This window comes from Anomalospiza imberbis, chromosome 5 (genome assembly GCF_031753505.1).
Source record: "Anomalospiza imberbis isolate Cuckoo-Finch-1a 21T00152 chromosome 5, ASM3175350v1, whole genome shotgun sequence".
NCBI lineage: Eukaryota > Metazoa > Chordata > Aves > Passeriformes > Viduidae > Anomalospiza > Anomalospiza imberbis.
The window spans coordinates 58,378,015-58,398,857 of record NC_089685.1 but is presented as its reverse complement, the minus strand read 5'-3'; the positions used below and the strand labels follow the sequence as shown (position 1 = coordinate 58,398,857).

The 20,843-nt window shown below is 45.1% G+C and overlaps 1 protein-coding gene across 4 annotated transcripts in view; it reads right to left on the bottom strand.

Annotated features, from left to right (window-relative positions):
• The window catches only part of ABTB3 (ankyrin repeat and BTB domain containing 3), a 164,217-nt gene that overhangs the window by 41,462 nt on the left and 101,912 nt on the right, over positions 1 to 20,843 (bottom strand). For all 4 annotated transcript variants that reach the window (XM_068191077.1, XM_068191076.1, XM_068191074.1 and 1 more), the window contains exons 3-4: positions 15,296 to 15,500; positions 4,564 to 4,716 (exon numbers count right to left, since the gene is read on the bottom strand). In XM_068191077.1, the coding sequence (XP_068047178.1) occupies positions 4,564 to 4,716; positions 15,296 to 15,500 (358 nt within the window). The remainder of the gene's footprint in view (positions 1 to 4,563; positions 4,717 to 15,295; positions 15,501 to 20,843) is intronic.

Here is a 20,843-nt window from a genome sequence, read left to right as displayed (position 1 = left end):
TGCAGTTTGTATATTTTTATTTAAAAAACATATTTGCCTTCAATTTGTGGAGAACTGCATTTCCATTTGTGGAAAACTGCATTTCATCCCATTTATTCCATCCCAGCCCTCAAGGTCATCCACTTTTTCCTGGATGATTTCCCAAACTTCCTCTGTCAGGACAATGCCTCTCAGCATCATGGCATCAGCAAATTTTAACTTCATGAGCACACTGCTATGATTTGTGCCAAAACCCTTTCTGAAAATTAAAAAATACCAGTTTTTAAGAATGAAAGCTGAAGGGCCCTGCTTGCAACCCCATCTCAGCCAACCCAGCCCTTGTCACCTCACCCAAAGCCAGCCCCTATTCACTTTCCAATTTCCTTACTAAGCCCCATTGTCTTGTCTTAATAGATCCCTGCATGGACTGTATCAAATCTTCACTCAAGTCCAAAGAGATGAAATTCTACTGAATTTCCTTGGGGTAGAAAATCAGTTATCAAAAAAGTTATTAGATTAGCCTGGCAAGATCTATCTTTAGAAAATCTGTGTCACATTTTATCTCATTTTTCCCTCAACAACATGTCTTTAATCAGTCTTTGCTTGAAAAAACATTCAGAGGCCTTACACTAACAGCCTGGAATTTTCCTTGGATCATTTCTCATCCTTTTCAAATGTTGGGCATTACTATTATTAATCCTTAGAGTTATGGCATCACTCCAGGCTTTGTTAAAAATATTTCCCTCTGACCCCCTGGTTTTGTGAGGCAGCTTTTTCTCATCGCTGGAATCGAGGTTATTTGGTCATCCTGATTTGACTGCATTATGCTGCATAATTTTCTCTTCTTTTATTACTGTTTTTCCATTTTCATAACCTTGTTGCTATTATTTGTTTCTCCTTTTCCAAGAGGATTCCCCCCCCCAAACCACAGGCAAAGTATTCACTAACGTTCTTGGGTGATGGCATCTGTTGGCACTGATGCACACCTCTCACTGGTGTTCCAGCATCTTTACATCCTCCAGGATTGCCATGATATATTGCCACCAGAAATGAAGCCCCTGACCATGATAAAAGGCACAGCAGCCTCTGAGCTGAGCAACACAGGATGTTCCTCCCTTTCTGTTTCTCTGCCATCAGCCCCCAGATGCAGTCACGCACCAGTGATCCTCCCCACCACATGCCTAACACACTGGGGTTTGTTTCAAACAAACATCCCAGAGAATGGAGCAAGGAAAGATGTGCAAAGAGCTTCTTCTGTTTAGCTGGAGCAAGAGGAAAGGGACCCCTTGCAGATATGATGATGAGGAGAAGCCAACATCTGTTTGCAGCCAGATAGTGCCTGTGCAGGCTGAGCAGTGATGCTACCTTATTACAGTAGAAAGACAGGTTAACATAGATTTTAACATCAGGCCCCTTTCAGGCAAAAACTTACCTTCATGCCTTCATTAATAAAAGGTCTAGAATAGGTACCAGAGTACCCTGCTACCTGAGAGAGCCACCTCAACCGACTACATCCAGCTGCCTCAGGTGGTATAGGTGAGGCTTTATTTAAGTGTGCTGTCTCCACTATGACAATATCCTGGACACTGCTCGGGTTTCTGTCTCAGTGAGCTGTTGTGCATCCAGCACTCAACCCATCTGTGAAACCTATCTCCTTGCAAAAGGTGGAAACAACTGGTCTGTCTAAAGCTTTCACTCCTGGGGGAAGGTGAACATTTACATCCCTGCTCATCTCCCAAAGCTGATGAGAGGGAAGAAACTTTCTGGCACATCTGCTGCTGTAAAATGAAAATAGATCAGGAAAGAGACAAGCAGCTCCTGACTGATTCCAGCTTCCCTCACTCCTCTACACAGAGCAAGAGCAGCTCCTCTTTCAGAAGAGGAAAACATTGCAAGAAATTAAAGTGATGGGTTTTTTTAAAAGGCTCAGAAAAAGGGCAAAAGAGAGGAATGAAAGGCAGGAAGAAAGCAGAGATGATTTACAAAGCCACAGAATGGGAACCTCACTGCTGGAGTATGTGATTGTGCTGGGAAGTGTCACAGGAATTTGCAGGGAGACCTCCATGCTGTAGTTCAGATAAGAAGCTGAACATTTGGGTTTTATCCGAACTGTTCCTGAACTTCATAGCCTTTGAGATCCTGCCAATCTCTCTCTCTCTCCCCATATGCATGTTTTTCCAGCATGGAAGCTGATTTTGCTTTATGCACTTGCAATGACAGGTTGTGAACCAACACAGTGGAATGATGCAGTATCACCTGGGACCACGGAAACTTTTGGGTTCAGGTCTCTGTGTTTTAGGGACTAAAGAAGACTGCTAACAAAAGCCTAGAAATTGAACCATTTTCAAGGTTCTACTTAATAAACCCTTCCCACAGAAGTCACAAAATTTATCAAGCTAAGTGCATTTAAAAATCCTTCGGCTTCCATCCGTCATGCATCTTACTTGAAAAGCCATTCCCCTGCAAAGTTGCTGTATTCGCACCCCCAGTGCTACAATTTATGGAATTGATGCTCCTTGAGGAGTTAAGAATTGGAAAGGCACCCTCCCTAATGGGGAGGAGTGAAGGGTTGGTGTTTGGCTTATGAAAATCAGGAGTACTGAGGGTCTGCTGAATACAAACAAAAAATTACAGGCTGCAAAGTTCCAAATTAACATCCTGATGACTCACATTGCTCTTCAGAAAAGCTCAGTCTTCCCTTTGATCTCAGGATTACAGGCAGCCAGGGTCTTATTTTCAGCAATGCAAAGAACCTGCTGCACTACACCAGCAGTAGGCACAGACCTCAAAATAAAACCCAAGGTACACAAACACTCATCTGCCAGCACAGCAGAGAGACTGACATTCTGGGACATCAATGGATAAATCCAGCCCCTGCAGTCACATACAGACACACTGCAAAGGCTAGTCTCTCTAAAATCTAGAATTCATCTCTGGAATAGTTTTCCCTTTTCATCCTCATCTGATTAATTTCAGGCTGTGCTCTTCAGGCTCATTCCCACTTTTAAGACAAGCAAGACAACAAATAATTTGTATTCTTTATGAAATGAATTCTTGATGGCAACTTTAAACTAAGTGCTGATTTGTTCCCCATAATTAGTACATTCTTCTGCAGTATAATACAGCTCTCCACAAGTTCAAATTATTCTGAAACTTCCTAATAAAAACTAAAATTGTGTAACAGTTAAGATTTTTTAATATATATGTATACACATATACACACACATACGCACTGTCAAAACAAAATTTTGGGTCATATATTGTGGGGTTTTTTTAATCCACAGGTATTTTACTGTATCTACCTTAATTTTTAAGACAGAGCATATAGAATAGAAACATTACTGCCTTATTTGCAATCCTACCTAAATACTTGGAGAGGTATTAAATTAATTGAACCTTTTCAGAACCAAGTACCAGGCCTTCAGACAGTGTGTAGTATCTGTATCTGTAAGTCCTGACATTTCAGTAGGGACACAGAATGCAGCACTTCTGGAAATGAGGGCCATGGTGGGCACATCAAAGGGAAGCAATTACAGCCAAGGTTTGAAATCTGAAATGCTCATGATTTGGCTTTTGAAATTCCATATATTTTTTCAATTAAATATTGAATAGCTGTGACTATAAAAAGCCTATGTAGATCTAGAAGTCAAGTATTATACTCTGTGGTGAAAGAGCACGTCAAGGCCAGAGTCAACAGAAGGCAGCTGCTCCCATGCAGGTCACAGCTAATCATGTAAACCAGCCCTCTGCTTTCTGTGATGAAGGAAAGAATGCATCCACTGCTGTATCAAGAGGCAAACTGCTGGAAATTGGGGTTTTGTTACATATTTTGAAGCAATAGCAGTGAATCATTTTTGCTTTGGCAGATTCAGAATGCCTTTTCATACAAACATCAAAACCAAACATATTCTTGACTCTAGAACAGTCCTAGAACTTACTTTTATCCAAGTACATAATAATAAGGCAAAACAGACACTGAAAACATATCCTGGCAATAAATACTTTAAGACTTCATTAGAAAACCAAAAGGTCACATCTGATACATGAAAAAGTCAAATTATCTAGGCTGACATTTACAAGTAATTTGAGTTGACATTAGCATGAAAAATACAATTTTACTCTAAGAAGTAGTCTTACCTCTAAGTTTAAATGTGCCCTTAAGCATTAATGCTGAAAACAAAGCCCTGAAAAATATCTGCAGCCCTGCCAATTACATTTCGGTATTTCATAGCAAAGCAACATGAATCAGACAATTACCAGAAGGTTTCAGCCCCTCATTAGCAAGCAGAACCTAATAGGAAGAGGGAAAAAAAAACCAAACCAAACCCACCACATGTAAGCTCTGATGAGCAGATTACCGGCTCGATCGAGCTGTGAGATAGTCAGGCACCCATTACCATGCAACCAGCTTATCCACGGATGTGAGCAAATACCGGGAGCTGATTGTGCAACACACACAGCGAGAGCCAGAGCATCTCTGCACCTCCCAGGCAACAACAGAGCCCTGTGCCCGCCCGCCCGCCGTTCCCCAAAGAGAGAGACCCGTTGCGCACAGAGCAGCCGATCTGCATCCCGGGGACTTACTTTAACTGTCGGGGCTCGCAGTCAACTCCCGGCAGCAGGAGCCTGGCCGCCTGCCGCACGTCATCGCTGTCCACCGAGAAACTGCGCCGGTGCCCCGCGTGAGCCACCGCCACCCGAATCCACTCCATCAGCGGAGGCAGCACGATGAACGGCCTGGGGAGCACACAGACATCAGTGCCAAGGCACACTAGCAGCATCACAACAACAGGTAGAGAGGAGCAGAGAGCAGGGGGAGGTGTGCGTGTGCATACATGTGTGAGAATATAAATATGTACAGAGAGAAGGGAGCAAGGATAAGGAAAGAACGGGAGAGCAAACCAGCTCAGCAATTTTCAAATAGGTCTAAATCAAGATGTCTCATCCTGTCTCCAGAGCAGCACTATTTGGAGAGTGAGATTTATGAGCCATGCTCATCCATGGGGCTCTGCGAGGTCAGTGCACCCGACTGGCAAGTCCTCCTCCCATCCTTCACATAGTGCAATCCCAAAAGGAGGAAAGGAGTCTGGCACAGGACCATGTCCTGCTCTGGCTGATGTGCTGGCCTGGGTTCTCTTTGCAATAGGGACAGGAGATCAGACCTGGGCAGAGAGAGGGGATGCCCCAACACTGAGATGCCAAGGATAGAGAGGGAATGCCCCAAAAAGTCTCCAGCATCTCCTGCCGATGCAATGGGCATCTTGTGCTCAGTGCTGAAAGTGGGGAATTTTGCAGCCAATGTGAAGGTTAGCTGTAAGTGAGGTCAGAAATCAGAATCCAGACTTCTTGGTCCCACTTTTAGCACTATCAAACTGCTACACCTTTGGGTACCAGCTGTTCTGCCAAAGAACAAACACAAGTGCCCCCAGAGTGAATGCTGGGATTCTGGGCCACACTCTCACAAAGTCAGGGCACTATCAGAGACATGGTCTTTCACTCCACAATACCTGGACAGCCCCATGTCCCACCAAGAGCTGCCCAAGCTGGAGATGAAGCATGCAGCACACAGTTCGCTCCATCTATGCACAGAATTATTTGGGAACCAAGAGAAAGATGCCGAAACACAAGTAAAAACCATAGCTTCAAGTTTTGTTTCAGAGGAAAACTAATAAAATAACTGCAGCTGAACACCTTGAAGGTGACTGCAAGTCTCTTGCTTGCCTTGCCTTCTGCAGTCCCTTTTCATGGAGGAAGGGGGGAAAAAGCCTGTATTAGCTGCAGAGTAGGCAAATATTTTACATTTTAAATGTACAACTTTACCTCAAAAAGTTATACCCTGAGAAAAATTATTTAAGAAGATGTTGACTCTCGAATATCCTTTTCCTATTTATAGCTCTCTATGCATTTATTTCCCTTTTTGAGGACTTGGCTTTACATAGCTCTGATATTAGTATTCTTGAGGGGGATGAGATACTTCAGAAGCGCCAAAGGACAGAGAAGCCCTGAGGCCACTGACTCTCCCTAGGACACTGGGTTCCCAAATCTCACAGGCATGTAAATGAACAACCTCTTTTTGAAATATGACATCTTTGGCTGAGTTGCCACTTCCATAGTTTTTCTATTCCAGCACATCGCCGTCACCTCAAGACTGGGCTGCATTTGTTTCCAAGGCTTTTGCTCTCCCCAGGCCTGCCACAGCCACCTAAGGAGGCAGAGAAGGACAGAAGATCATCTCCCACAGCTCACACAAAACAATTTCCTAACCCAGCTGATTTGTCATGAGAGTGGTGGGAGCCAGAGGAGGAAAAGGGGGAAAGCAGGAGTGTATTTGTTCCTGGAAGGTGACTGCTTCCCAGGCCATCTTCAGAGCTGAAGAGACCCTCTTTTGAGGCATGAAATACCTGGGAACAAGTGATCAGTGGGAGTTTTATCATCACTTGCTGAGCAGACAGCAGAAGGGGAGATGCAAATCACACTGCAAAACTGCATGTAGTTACAGATATAACTTGGTTCTAGGAATACAATTAAAGGAAAATTCAATTCAAGGTTATGTTTTGCATGAGTGAACACAGTTTGGATCAGAAGAATGAAGACAGGCTTGTACAGCATCTTCCTGTAACATCTGCTGGGCAAACAGAAAAGCAGAAGACTCTGGCTGAACAGGGGGCTCAGAGGTTCACACTTCTTCCTCCTCTTGTGCAGGACAGAAACTCACCCAACACAGAATCTGCCCCACCACAGTAATGAGTTGAGCAAATAAACATATTTAGAGGAACTCAGATAATTGCACTATAAAATTGCTTTTTTTTTTTTTTTCCTTTCCCAGTCTTGCAAATTTCAACAGAGAAACAGAAATAAGCAGGGCTATTTGGTGCAATAAATCCCAAGAGGAAAGGGAATCGGTGTTCTGCAGAAGTGGGGAAATTTTCTATAAAGTCCAATTTCAGTCTCTAGATGAGGATATGGAGTTTGCTCACAACATATTACATTCCTTTTTCCAAGGGAAAGAAAAATCATCACTGCATATCTCAGCATGTCAGGAAATTTGCATTTTGAGAAGAGAACCAAATATGGCTGAGTGCAATAGGTTAAAAATACCCATCAAGAATCTGTGCACCATGTGAAGGGCTGGGTTTTTTCTTTTAAATACTGCTTGTGTGCCAAAGAGGAAAGAGGAACACAGAGTTATAAGGGTGTGATAATCCACAAGACAATGTGACATCAGCAAGAAATATTTCACTTTTCAACAGCACTGTGTAAAAATGGGTGAGCCAAATGCATCACATCACTGGCATATACACTGATTTATCTGTGGTACACAGGCAGGTACCAACCAGGAGAATTCAGTAAGTTTGTGTTCCAGAGCAGACACAGAGCACATAAGTCACTTAGCTATATGCTTTGGAAACACATGCCTTAATTAAACTAATCTAACCATGGTGCTCAGCTTGATTCTGCCTGAAAGATATGGGAAATCAGGAGCAGCTCAGCTGCTGCACAAGCACCTTACCTGGGCTGCAGGTGAGTGAGTGCTCTGACCTCCTCCTCCAGCCCTTCTCTGTACCTGTGTTTAGCTTTAAATGCATGCTTCCATCCTCCAATTCCATGCAGCTTAAAGTTAAGTATGGACTTAAAAAAAAAAAGCAAAGAAAAAAAAAGCTTTTTGGCACAGACTCTTGTTTTCCTGAGCTCACATCTAAATGGAAAAATAAGCCAGATCAGGATGCAGGGAGAGGTCTCTGCACAGAGCAACTCCCATCCCACACACAAGAGCTGGGAGGTGGGGAAGGGCTGGGGGAGGCCAACACAAAGCACATCCCCAAAGCCTTGGACCCTTCTGGGCCCTGTCCCTCTGCCCTTGGCAAGGGGGCAGCCGGCTCCTCTTGGGGTGTGCCTTCTCCTGTTTCATCAGAAAAGGCAATTATGAGTGCCCCACCAAACCTCACATCTCTGGTTCCTCCTCCCAGGCAGCATCCTTCCCTGTTCCCTCCTGCCACCCTGCACTCCTCTCACATCTAGTTTTGGACAGCTCAAGGTCCCATAAGCTCCTATGCCTTGAAGACATCTGCAGGTAGCAACACCCTGCTGGCACTACCCCACATGGGACTAGTCCTCACTGTGCTGGCTATCAGAGGTCCTTCTCCCCACTGCCTTCACACACTGCAGCTCCCTGCCAGCACCCTCCCTCTAGAGTGGGGCAAACAACTCCTCCCTACCCCATCAGACCTCAAACTTATCTCAGTTTTGTGGGGCTGATGTCTGCGGAGCACTCTGAATTACAGAATGACTCATCAGAAAAGCAGATGTTATGGGGGGGAACCTAAATGTAATCATATGAGGGGTTCCCCAAAGCCTGCACTCCCTCCAGAGCCACACACAGCCTTCCTGGGCTGCCCACCACTCCCCCTCCATCGCCTGCTGGCACACAGAGATATTAAAAATCTTGTCATGCATATGCAATAACTCAGGCTTTTCCATTATTATTAGCAGTAGTAGTAGTATGTTATTGTTGTTGTTGTTATGGTAGCAGTCTACCTATATGTAAACAGGAGAAATTGTCAGGTGGAAGACCATGAGAAATTGTGCACCATAAAATGCAATAGGATGCTTCATTATTTTTGCATGGGTCTGTGAGAAGATGGATGAAGCTCCTGTCTGGACACCAGCTGCTGCAATGCCAGATTTGCAAAGCACTAGGTCCAACACTCTGACAAATTCCAGCTCCAAATAATCCCTGGCCCTGGTTTTTCACAGTTCCTACCATCTTTGCAGGGTGCAGAATCCCTGCTGGCTGCTGACCAGCTTTACAGGCCACCTTCTGCCCAGAGCAGGGCCACTGCACACAACCACTCTCCTTGATTTCCAGCAATTCTTCCCCTCACCAGCTGCTCCCTCTCCCCTACAGAGAGCAAGAACACTCACCACACCTTTGAATGCTCCTCACACAGGCTCACAAACTCTGGATGGGCCACAGCCCAGCAGAGCCTACAGTTAGCTCCAGGTCCCAGAGCTCATCAGCGCACATGAGAGATTCCCAGACAACCCGAGTGCTCCAAGGAAAAAATCCTCATTTCAAGTGCAGCACAACAGCCCCTTTATTTCCAGGGGCACTTCACACTGCTCTTCTCCAGACACCTATGGAGCCTTGCCCCACCACACGCACTCATTCACTGCCTGTATTAAATCAAACTTTAGGGAAAGGACTGGCTTGATAGTCACAATGGGAATAGAGAAATTCCTAAGGCATAATCCTATTGGGATGTGAATTCCCAGAGTTATCTCCTGCTGTCCCTGCCTCAGCTTCCCTAGCTGTGAAAAGGACATGGCTGAAAGACCTGACCTTGCTTTAACTTGGTTCAACTGCTACAATTGCTTCAGATGATGTGTTTGCAGGATCCTTTGGCTGCTGAGGAGGGTGGTGGTGCTGTAGGTGGGGAGTTTCTTCTCTCACTCCAGCCAAGAATTGCTGACTGCCAACCTTTATGGATACAACAGGCAAATTGGTACACAGAGGTCGCTGCTGTTTAAATTTGCAAAACCTACCAAGTAAAATTTAAAGGTGCTTCTCAGAAGCATAAGGCTGTACTTTTACATGAAAAAGCCTTTCTAGATAAAGGTAGGGAGACTTTTTTTTTTTTTTTTTTTTGCAGATGTGAGTCAGCAACTTTAACATTGTAAAAAGCTCTTTATATTTGTTTGGTTTGTTGACATTTTCATGGGTGGTTTTTAAATAAAACTCCAATATATTAATTGAAAAGCATCCTAAGTTCTGACAAGTTTTCACTTGGAACATATGATGAAAATATATATGCAATGCTAGTCCATTTTTAGCATTACTGAAAGATAGAATAGCATGGGTTTTTCCAATGTAGAGCACACATTTCAGATGGGTTTCTGGGCTGCAAAACTCATTTATATTTACACCATAAGCTACTTGTCTTCAGGGAGAGCAAATACTTTTTGATGCCCTCAAAAAGCTGCCAGTCCCAATCCTTCCCAGAAACTCAGCAGTGCCAGCTGATGCTCCATGTGAGTTCAAGCAGCTACTCTATGCTAGGCAGCTGCTCTGCCACCCCAGAAGCCCAGTTAAGGGTGACCCAAGGAGCGAGTTCTGCATCTCATTCAGGCTGAAGGATCAAACCTCCTTGCTCTCACATGAGCCTTATGAGACCTGCCCAGGCAGAAGAAGGATTTACCCTTCGGCTTTTGTGCAAGACATTGGTGCTCCAGAGTCCACACACGGGTATCTGCTAATCATGGGTTTTGAACCCACATCCAAGGCTGGAATGAGCTCTCCCTGTTGCCTCTCCTGCATTAAAAACATTAATGGCCAAGACTTGAAACACAACTGAGTCAAAGTGATGACTCAGCCAGCAACCACAAAAGGCAAATATTTCACTGGCAGTTTGGACATCAGATTTGACGTGACTGGCAATGGCATAAATCCCTGAGGACACACAGCATTCAGAGTGCAGCACAGAACTCCTGGATACCATGCAGTTCTCACAGGGCTGCATGCAGTTTCCTCTATTTAAAAAATCCTATAGCGATCCCATGGACAGCAGAAGTCCAGCTTGATAAATTAGATGTAGAATGCAGACCCAGCCCAGCAAGGATATTGCCATGTAACAGCCAAGCTACAAATAATGCCTGAACTATTTCTTGTAACGTGTGCCATCTCACACGCTGCAGGCAGCTCCAATAACATTGCTGAAGGGATTTCTAGGAAGTGGGAAGTTTGATATTTAGCATGCAAATCTAGAGGACTTAGATAAGGATGCACTGGGATCTCTTTTCAGTGGTTCCAAGTCAAATCAACCCTGCTCTCAATTTTGACTCCAGCAAGGCTACAGCTTTACTATGTGAAGTTTCCAGTCAAACAGTGGATAAAAACAGGGTTACATGGCATACTGGCACACCAAGCATGTGTAATCCCTTCTGCATATACAGGTTCATTCAGGTTTCACTGCAGGGCTCCCATATTCCCAGTGCTTTACTTGTTTTTCATTAGCATTCCTCACCACTCTCTCCACTCTCTTCTGGTCTTTGCTGAAGACTGCCCTAGCCAGGGAGCCTGTACCACATAATAATTTAAATCAGGGACACTTTTCCCTAGTTCTCTTACTGAAATTTTTCTATAGGTATAATCTGTACTACACACATGGCTCTAGCAGTTACAGAAATGCTCTGAAAGAGTTCAAATTATTTTAAAAATTATTTTAATAGCACGGAACACTCCTGTCAGAGGGGCTGCATCACGTTAATTAGCCAGCTACACCAATAGCTACCCAAAGCATGGAACAAAATTGAGGTAACCCAAACTCTTTCCATTAATCATGAATGACCACAGTCTACAATTTGCAGGTGTATGCATGTGCAGGGAGCCTATATTTTTGTGTGTGTGTGTCCATGTGAGCGTGTACGGCAGGCAGAAAGATGAAAAGCAAGCAATAACAGCCCATGGGAGTTTCCTAAGGGACTGCTCCCCACACAGGGAATACTAGTTAAGGAAAAGTGAAAAGAAGTTTAAAACCAGACACATATCCATCAACTCAATTAAGACTGGAGGAGAAAAGCTAACTGCTGCCAGGTGGTGCGAGGAGCGAATGCTCCTCCAAGGTGGAGCAGCAGAGGAAGCACAGGAGAAGGGACTTGGCTGCCTGTGAGCAGAATTAATGGGTAGTTCTGGACTGGCTGAGCTGCTGAGCCACAGCTTCTCAATGAGTTATTAACGGGGAACATGGCAAGTTAGGAAGTAATGAGGACTTTGTCAATACAGCTGTGGATAAAAGTGGGTAAGGAACCACTTAAGGAAAAGCAACAACACACAAATCTGCAACTACACATTCTGCACTTTCCGGTGCTTAAGAAGTTACTTGCAATAATTTTGGAAGCACTATAGGGGCTGACAAGCCAATCATAACGACGGGACAGATCTTTTTATTAAGCTTAGAAGCAGCAAGAAATCTTAACAACAGTACCCTCATCTACAGGTTTTTTTTTTTTTTGTTGCTGTTGGTTTTTTTTTTTTTTTTTTGTTTTGTTTTTTTCTTAATTCCCAAGAAAGCAAAAGAATCACAAACCTAAATAATCCACAGCCTCCTGCAGGTGGAAGCACTGGAGGAGCACTGCTTTTGTAGGCAACACCCAGCACAAGATAAATAGCTCCAGCACATCCCAGCTGGGTGCAGTAGGGAAAGGGGACCCCAGAAAGAGGTCCACCCTCTCCCTGTACCTCCATGCCTGACAAAATAGCCATCCACATGGTATCCAGGGTCAGCAGAACTGGCTTGTGTTGGTGCCAAAAAGTCAGAGAGTCTCAGCCAAAGTGGCCACATTGAAGGAATATGAGTTTGGGGAAGGAGGGGATCACACATCCATCTTATGGTTGCTTTTGTCAGCATTTAGGAAGTGGGGAATATTTTCCAGGTTTTCTAAGCAATTTTGGCCACTCTCCACTCCTCGCCCTCCCATGAAAGCAGCTCCCCCCTGCAACAAGAGTTTCACTATATAATCATTTTCCCTTTTATTTTATGTAAAGATAAACACTATTAAAAACATACTGCATTCTCATTTCTTTACCTCCATGAAGAGCAAACACAGAGAAATTCTCCCTAGAAATAAAGTGCTGGATTTACTCAAAGGTAAAAATCCCTTTTTATGAGTCCCCCAAGGCTCTGAGGGAGGTACTTTCTGAGCTGGAAAGTGCTAAGCCAGGCAGCAATGCCACCATACTGGATTCCCCTCTCACATCCAGCCTCTGCAGGAGGACGTGTGCAGCCTTTGCAGTTCAGCCTGGTTCACAGCCAACATCCAGGTGGGCTGGAGATGAGTGGGAAGAACAGGATGGTCTCATGGTGCCATCAAGCCCTGCAAGTGCTGGGAGAATTCTTTGGCTGCATCTTTGGCTGCATCACAATCCTCTCTAGCCTGGGCTTGCACTGTCAGAGAGGAGGGGGCCAAGACAGTAGCCAGGTTGGCTTTACAAAGAGCCAAGGACAACCCCTAGTTCATGAAAATACTGCCTTTACAGCCAGATCCACACTGTCCTGGCTTCTCTGCACAGAGAGGCCAAGGATGGGGAAAGATATCTAGACCTTCTTGCTTCCTTCTGGGCTTCTTAAAAATAAAAGCAATTGCTGCAGCTGGAGAGCAAACAGCAACAGATATGTCACAAATCTTGCAAATATTTTGCATGTAAAAGTGTCATGTTTAACAAACCCAACTCCCTGCAACTCACAAAACCCCATCATGGAAACCACCAGAGATAAGTCATGGACCACAAAGCATGACTGCCTGTAAAAAAACAAAACACAGGAAATGGGTAGGAAGGCTCCTCAGAGCACTAGTGATAAGTCAGCCTCACTGTTCTCCTCCCTGAGCAGCACAGGGTGGTTCCATCCAGCTGGTGAAACTCCAGAGCTCAGCTCCATGGGAATGTCCGGGCTCACACTCAGCCCTGCACCACTCCCACTCCAGCACTAAGTACTAATGCGTGTTTGATTAGGCAGCAGGAGATGTATCTGCTCCTTCCAGAGGTGACCACAGGCTCTTGGCAATAACACCGAGTACTTGCTCTGGCCCTCGCCGCACGCCGCAGTCGTTCACTGCCCTGCCAAGGGAAGGCGTCCTGCCAGACACAGGGCTCAAAATAAAGGCAAGAACAATTGCTTCAAATAACCAGGGTTTCAAGAGCTCTAATGAAGAGGACATGTATTAAGGCAACCTCAGAGAAAGGAAAACCTATTAAAGCAAACGCTGAGAGTGATTTTTCAAATATCCCTGCCCTTTTTCACTTTTGCACAGCAAAGTCTGAAGTAATCTTACAAAACCAGAGGCTTAGCTTTATTCACCCCTATATTTCCAGTGGCATTATTCCCACAGATGGGAACTACAGATCAGGTGAGAGTATATTCTAATTTTTTTAAATTTTTTTTGTGCATACTAACCACTCCTGGACATGAGTTAGGCCTTCCACAATAGCAAGACGGGATGACAAGTCATGACATTAAAAACAATTAAAAAATAGAGAAAATTCTGGATTCTTGTCATTTCCCTTCTGTTTTTTTTCATACTTTGGAAATAGCAGAACAAAAAGTGACAACACGCTCACAGAGCGACCCAAACTTGAAAAGAAACAAAATGCCATCCAAAGGCAAATGGCAAAATTCCCAGTAACATCATTAATGCCAGAATTTCATCTTGTGTGCTCTCTTCTGCAACTAGTAAAAAACTATTTCAATTAATATATCATATTATATACCATTTACAAGTACATACTCAATGAGACCCTCAAATGCTGTTTTTGAGATGCAGACCTCATCCTGCAACAACAGCCAAGCCCCATACGTGCAGATCAGAGTTTGGCTCGCATATACACTGCCATACATACTCTGGGATGTAAATGTGGAGCCCAGCCTGACAAACCAGCTTGCATTTGCATCACCACAATACCCATCCTAAAAATTCATATCCAGCACCTTCTAAGCACCAGCCACTCCTCTCACCTCTGTACTGGTGATGCCTGGTTTAGGGCTGGTGTGAGTGTGGCAGGGAAGCAGCACAGAGTGCCCCAGCACACAGCTGGAGACATGTTTTAAAAGAGGGTTTGCTGGGCTTTTCATGGGAGATGGATTTATTTTCTTGGTCAGCAATCTGTCCCCTGGGCTGGCCACCCAGACTGCCAGCTTCAGAGGCATCTCCTTCTCACTTACATCAGACCCTGAGTGAGGACAGGGCTAGAGGCGCAGCTGCCAGGCCCTGCCCATCCCTGCAGCAGGGACAAGAGCAGCACAGCTGGCACTTGCCACATCCCTGGCCAGGGCAGCCCCCAGGTCACTCCTGTGCCCCGTTACTCAGTGCAGCAGGAGCCCAGCATCTTTAATGACTTCTCCTTTCTACACACTACTCTATTCATTTTCCACTTCCCCAATCACAGCTGTTGAGCCCTATTAACACGCAGGGGAAAAAAACACATTTAAAACCCAAACCTGCTAGGCCAGAAATAGAAGTTCTCATTTTCTTTTCCAAAACACAGAATAGCTGAGCAACAACGAAAGGAAAAGGAAATCTCTCCCAAGTGCACATCTGGAACCAATTTGCTGTCTGTAGCCACTGGGTGTCACTTTTGATATATATTGGTTCAGCCACGCAGCAGTTCGGGGAGAGAAGCGGATTTCAAGGAGGTGATCCTAAACCGAAGCAGACTGCTCCGCAGCCTCTCGCGCGCAGCCTGTAATTAGCAATTAGCCAGCCAGGCTGATTTATTAACAAAACATCCCCACTACGACACCAAGCACCATGCAGAGGCTCTTACCTCTCAGTCTGCAGAGTGACTTTCGAGGGCTCCACGTTGGGGTTTTCCCACTCCATCTGTGGACAGTGCATGAAGTAGCAAAGGGTGTACAGAGCCTCCGGCTCCCAGTAGAAGGATCCCTGCTTCTGGTGCATGGGTGTCCCGTTCCCGTGCTGCTTGGCATTGAGGGGCTGCAGGTGGTGCATCGCCCGAGACACCAGGTCACCTGGAAAAGAGCAAGAGCCAGCTGAATGCCGGGCTGTTCAGCTGCCTCTCCCGAGCTGCAAACTGAAAGGCAGGCTGGGTTGGTCTTCCCTTCCATTTAACCTCACCTATGCAAACAGTAGAAGGTAGGACAGCATTCTGGGTGTTACTCACCACCAGGCTGAACTTTTCCTGGTGGTTTAAGTGGTTTGGTGTGACATACCCAGGCTGCAGACAAGCCCACAAAGGCCTGCAGGAGATGTGTTTCTGCACGGATGGTGGTGTGGGCAGCATCAGGCTGGCCCATCTCAGCACCACCACAAGAGCTGGCATGCTGAGCCAGGGTCACACTTACCTACTTAGCAGCCTCTGGAGGATGCTAAAACCCCACAGACCCAAAAAATGACCATGCAGGGTGGCACCAAAAGCTGCATGCTCCCGGTCAGAGGGGCAGTGAATTCCAGCCCCTCAGAAATGAGGAAGGAGGCAGTCAGATAACGCACAAAGCTCTGCAGGAAGACGTGAATGAGCATGTGGGTGAAGAAAAAAAGGGGGAAATATCGCTAAAAGACAATATAAAGAAGGTGCAACCAAAGTTAATTTTTTAAGTCCAGGCTAGGCCTGGAAAACTTCAGGTTAGCAGAAAAACAAAACCTATGAAGTAGGCTCACCTGGCCCCCCAGGTTTCCAGAGCACAGAAGAGGACACAGAGGAAGATTCTCGTTGCCCCCCCTGCATCAATTTAGTTTGGGGCACTCCCTCACAAGGCAGATATAGGAATCCAGCCACAACATGTGGACTGGTATCAGCAAAGCCAGCAAGTGAGATTACCAGGCAAATACATGGGCAGGCAGCAGCGCAGTCTCTTAGCACAACACTGATTGTAACTAATTAACTAAAGCATCTCTCTCTGAGGCAGTGAATTTTATGTCTATTGACTGGTGGCCACTCTATCAAAGGCAGGGAGACAATTGTGGTTTAAACTGCCTTTTTTTCACATGTTCAAATCACTCTGAGAGTGCTTTGGGGGGAAATAAGGATCTCGAATCAAATCAGTTGGTTTGTTTTAAATTAAAATCTGAGCAAGAGCCCTTTGGGTCATTCTTAAGCTATACAAAAGCAAGTGATGAGAAAAAGAGGACATAATTTTCCACTGTTAAGAAGTCACGCACTTTCTCTTACTTGCTTTTCCCAAGTGACCACTGAACACAAACTTGGAAGAAAAAGTTTAAGATGTACACCAAAGTAGGAGCATAAGACCAATTGTGGGGGATAAATAATGAACTCCTGGGCAGACTTAAAGGAGAACAGTGCATGGCTGAACTACAGGTTTTTTTGAAGTCCCACCCCTTTGAACACCTCTCTCCAGCCTGACTCACACAGAAAATGCTGCTGCTGCAGTGATAATGCGTACCAGGGAGAATAGAAATGTCTCACTTAAAAATCTCAGCCCAATCCTCCAAAGATGTAGCCTTAAAACCATGAAGAGAAGAAAACCACTGGCACGAGGAAACTGCAAAGTCCATGATTTCAGGGTTTTGACACAAATTTTTTGCTTCACTCTGCAATAGTCTTCTGATTCAAAGCTTTCATTTAAAAATAGCTTCTGTCTTTTCCCTCTGCCAGGAAATTGCCATGATAGGACCAATCTTGCAGCCTCGCATGCTCATAATTTCCAAGAGAAACTGTGCATGTGGAAAGTATGCAGGATCAGGTCTGCAGAAGAAACAGATGTGCCTCTGAGATGACTCCCCAGTCCTGCACAAGGCTATCTGCAGACAACCAGAAGCAGCAGGAAACTTTGGGACCTCCTTCACTCAGCCCACTCTAGTCACAGCAGATGTGCACTGCCAAGTCGAGCACAGGTCAATTTAACTGCTAGCAGCCTTGTTGATAGTAAATTTCTCTCTTTTTCTCCAGATGGCAAAAAAATTGCGTAGAAATGCTGGCTGCAACATCCAACTTTAAAAATAATAGCAAAGGCAGAGAAAAAGGGAGACACACACTAAATTCAGCCTTTTCAAACCCAAGCCATCGCAGCACTGAAGAACGTGGGTAAAGTTTAGCACACAGCCAGTCTCATTTCAGTGGATTGAGACAGCAGGCACTAGAGAATGCCTCTGACTTCTGTCATGAATGATGAATAAAAATTAAGATAAAATTTCAGCCCAGATTCTGGCAGCAGCATTACTTCATCCCACTTCTCCCTGAGCGCTGGGGTGATGTGACCTCAATGACACACTCAGGACCAGAGGAAGCTGCACAGTGAATAAGAAGGGAAAGCAGCAGCAAGAATGATGTGAGCAGGACAGGCAGCTAAGCATCACTGCTGCTGAAAGGCTGGAGAAACTCATGCCTTGCTGAAAGGCAAAACTCCAATCCATATCAATATGACTAGGAGTTCATTCTTTTATTATATATTTCCTCTACTGCTTCCTAAAAAAACCCAAACAATTCATACCGTTCAAAGCTGAATTAATGCTTTTTCTATTTAAGCCTCATTTAATTACATTATACCGAGAACTGATGGCTAGATATTTCTTTTGCCTTTGCTACGTTTTCTCTGTTAACATTTGAAATAATTTCTGCATTAACAATTATTGTAACATTTCTTTACCAGTAAGTTGACTTATTTCTTTGGGGCAACTCAAAGCCTAAATAATCACTACCTGTAAAACACTGAGCTTCACAGACAACAGTAAGCAAGCATAGAAAGCCCCATTATATTGGTACCCAGTGGGCAGAGTTGTAGAGGAAGGACAGGAATCACTGCTCTGTTTTACTCCACAGCGGAACCTCGAACAATCCGATACATGCCCCAGTGCCCTTTGCCTCCTTCAGCCGCATCCAGTTACAGCAACAATTCTCCAGGGCAGAGACCGTGCCTCAGCGTATCTGTTCTCCAGGATCAGTGCCAAGAAGGCACGGGGAAGCTGACAGGCACATGCACACACTGCACAGCAGCACTTAGGCAAACTCTGTAAAATGTAGCACAGTGCAACATCTGGTTCTAGGTGTGTGTGTGTGTGTTGTCTTGAACCCCTACCAGGTTTTGCTCTTTCTACTGTTCCTTGCAAATATGCTTTTGCTTCTCCATTTCCTTCCTAAGAATATACCAAGAGTTGAGACTCTCTTTGATTCCAAGGCACCCCAAAGACCACAGATGTGAAATCAGCTTCATGATGGGACTCACTGGTCAGCTCTCCAGCAATCAGCCAACTCCAGCCTCAACTGGGAAACCCAAAGTACACATGATCTCCTTGCCAGCTGTAAAAGCTGTGCTATGTCTGAACAATGAGGGCAACCTTTATTTATTAATTTAATAATTTATTTATTTATTAATTAATTTATTAATTAATTTATGGCCAAGCACAGAAAGATAAGCCTCCTTCACAAGTCTGTGCTATCCCTTCATCAGTGTCAGCCACCTCTGCTGTTCAGGGCTGTACTCAGCACAGAAAGGCTCTGCAAGGGCAGGTTACCTGCTCACAGCACTGCTGGCTTTTCTGTTTTTTCTTGGCCCTGAAAATATGTCTCGGCTGTATCAGCTGAACACATCTGAAAGGCCAATAAATTCCTTGGTGCATCATTTCCAGAAAGAACACATCTAAAATAAAATTCCCAGCAGCTGCATTGACCTTGTGACTCCATGAATGAGGTTCCTGATGGCTGTGGCATCATGACCAAACGGGCTTGGCAGGGATCCCTGCCTTGCCCTCCATTGATCAAATTCTCACCCTTTACCACCACCTGAAGAACAGACTGGGGAGATGATCTGTCTGACAAGAGAGCTTGCCAATTTTATTTTGTTTTAAAATTAAATTCAGTGAAAACTTCCATAATTTATGCAACATAAGCCAAATGAGCCAACGCACAAACTGCTTTGCAGGCACAGCCAGGGAGATGAAAACATCACATTGTGCAGGGTAAACATAAGAAAAATGAAAAAGAACAGCGAAGTGGGAGGACATTTCAGGACATTTTTGTTGCCAAAGCTTGGAAGCCACAACTAGAGGACAGGCTCCCAGAGGGCAGCAAAGGCAGTGGCAAGCCCCAGGCTGACACTGATTCCGGATGGGGAAGGGCTCCAGGAATGCAGATCCACACTGGAGCTTGTCAGCCCAGAGGAGAAAGACCGTGCCTCGCACACCAGCTACCAAAACCCAGGAAAGCACCTCTGCACCGCAGCGTGTGCAGAGCTGCCACGGCAGCTGCCAGCATTTCACCCTGCCCATAACTGAAGCGGGGCTCGCCCACCGCTGCTGCTCGCAGTTCAGCGCAGTCGGTGAACGCAAGGCCCGCATACATTTGATTTAAAGACTGAAAATATTATGTAATGCACATGTTGTCATACGGGCCTGGTTTAAGGCAACACTGAATATTTAGGGAACAGCTTCACTGACTTCAAGCCACAGATATGATGTGACAGGCAAAGTAGAGCTGCTCCCATCTGCATGGGGGTGCAATACAACACAAAACAACAACATACAGCATGCAAGTGGGCAGCTTCAGCCTAAGTCCTCTCCACAGTGACCAGTGAAGCATTTTTTTTTAACCGTGTTTGGCTTCAGTAAAAGCTATTAACACTGCTTTTACTGTGTTAGAGCCTGGTGTTCAAAGAATAACACATCTGTTTCCAATTCTGTACTTGGGGGTGGGGGGTGCAGAGGAAGGCAAAAAAGAAAGAAGAGAAAGAAAATGGCAGATACCCAATGCCCATGTCTGAGAAGCTTCCTGTGGGATTTTCTGATCTATCATGATGGACCTGATGATGCTATCCTGCCTGCCTAGGAGCAGCCTAACTATTTTCAGACCGAATAACTGCCAGAGCCAAAACCATTCAGCTGAGTGTATGCCTGCAGAGCCACAGCCCTGACGTGAATGACACGGACAGATCCTTACGCAGCCCCTCCTTATGACACCTACCTCACGCTTTTCTTTTTCCAAAAGCATGTCCTAAAACTACCAGAACAACTTAGCAATGATGTCTTTGCACACTGAAAATGAACCACGCAGTTCTTTGACCTGTGTTTTTCCTTCGAAACCCAGGGGAGAGAGAGGAGCCTCTGTTTCCACGGCAGCTGTCTTCCACCTGGTGCCCTGCTGGGGCACTCTGAGAAGCAGCAGGACACCATGTTTTTAGCACAACAGCATTGTGCAGGCAGCACCCACCAGTCTGATAGCACTGGTCTGGTCATATTTCCAGCTGTCCTTGACTCCTACATGTGTAGTCTGCACTTGGGAATCATGTCCTGTAGTGGGGCATTGTAGTATCCCATGAACTCCTTTCTCCCAGCCAATTTCAGCAGCACCCACCATCCAACTCTCATTTTTTTAGGGCATGTTGATAGCAGCAGCATTACTG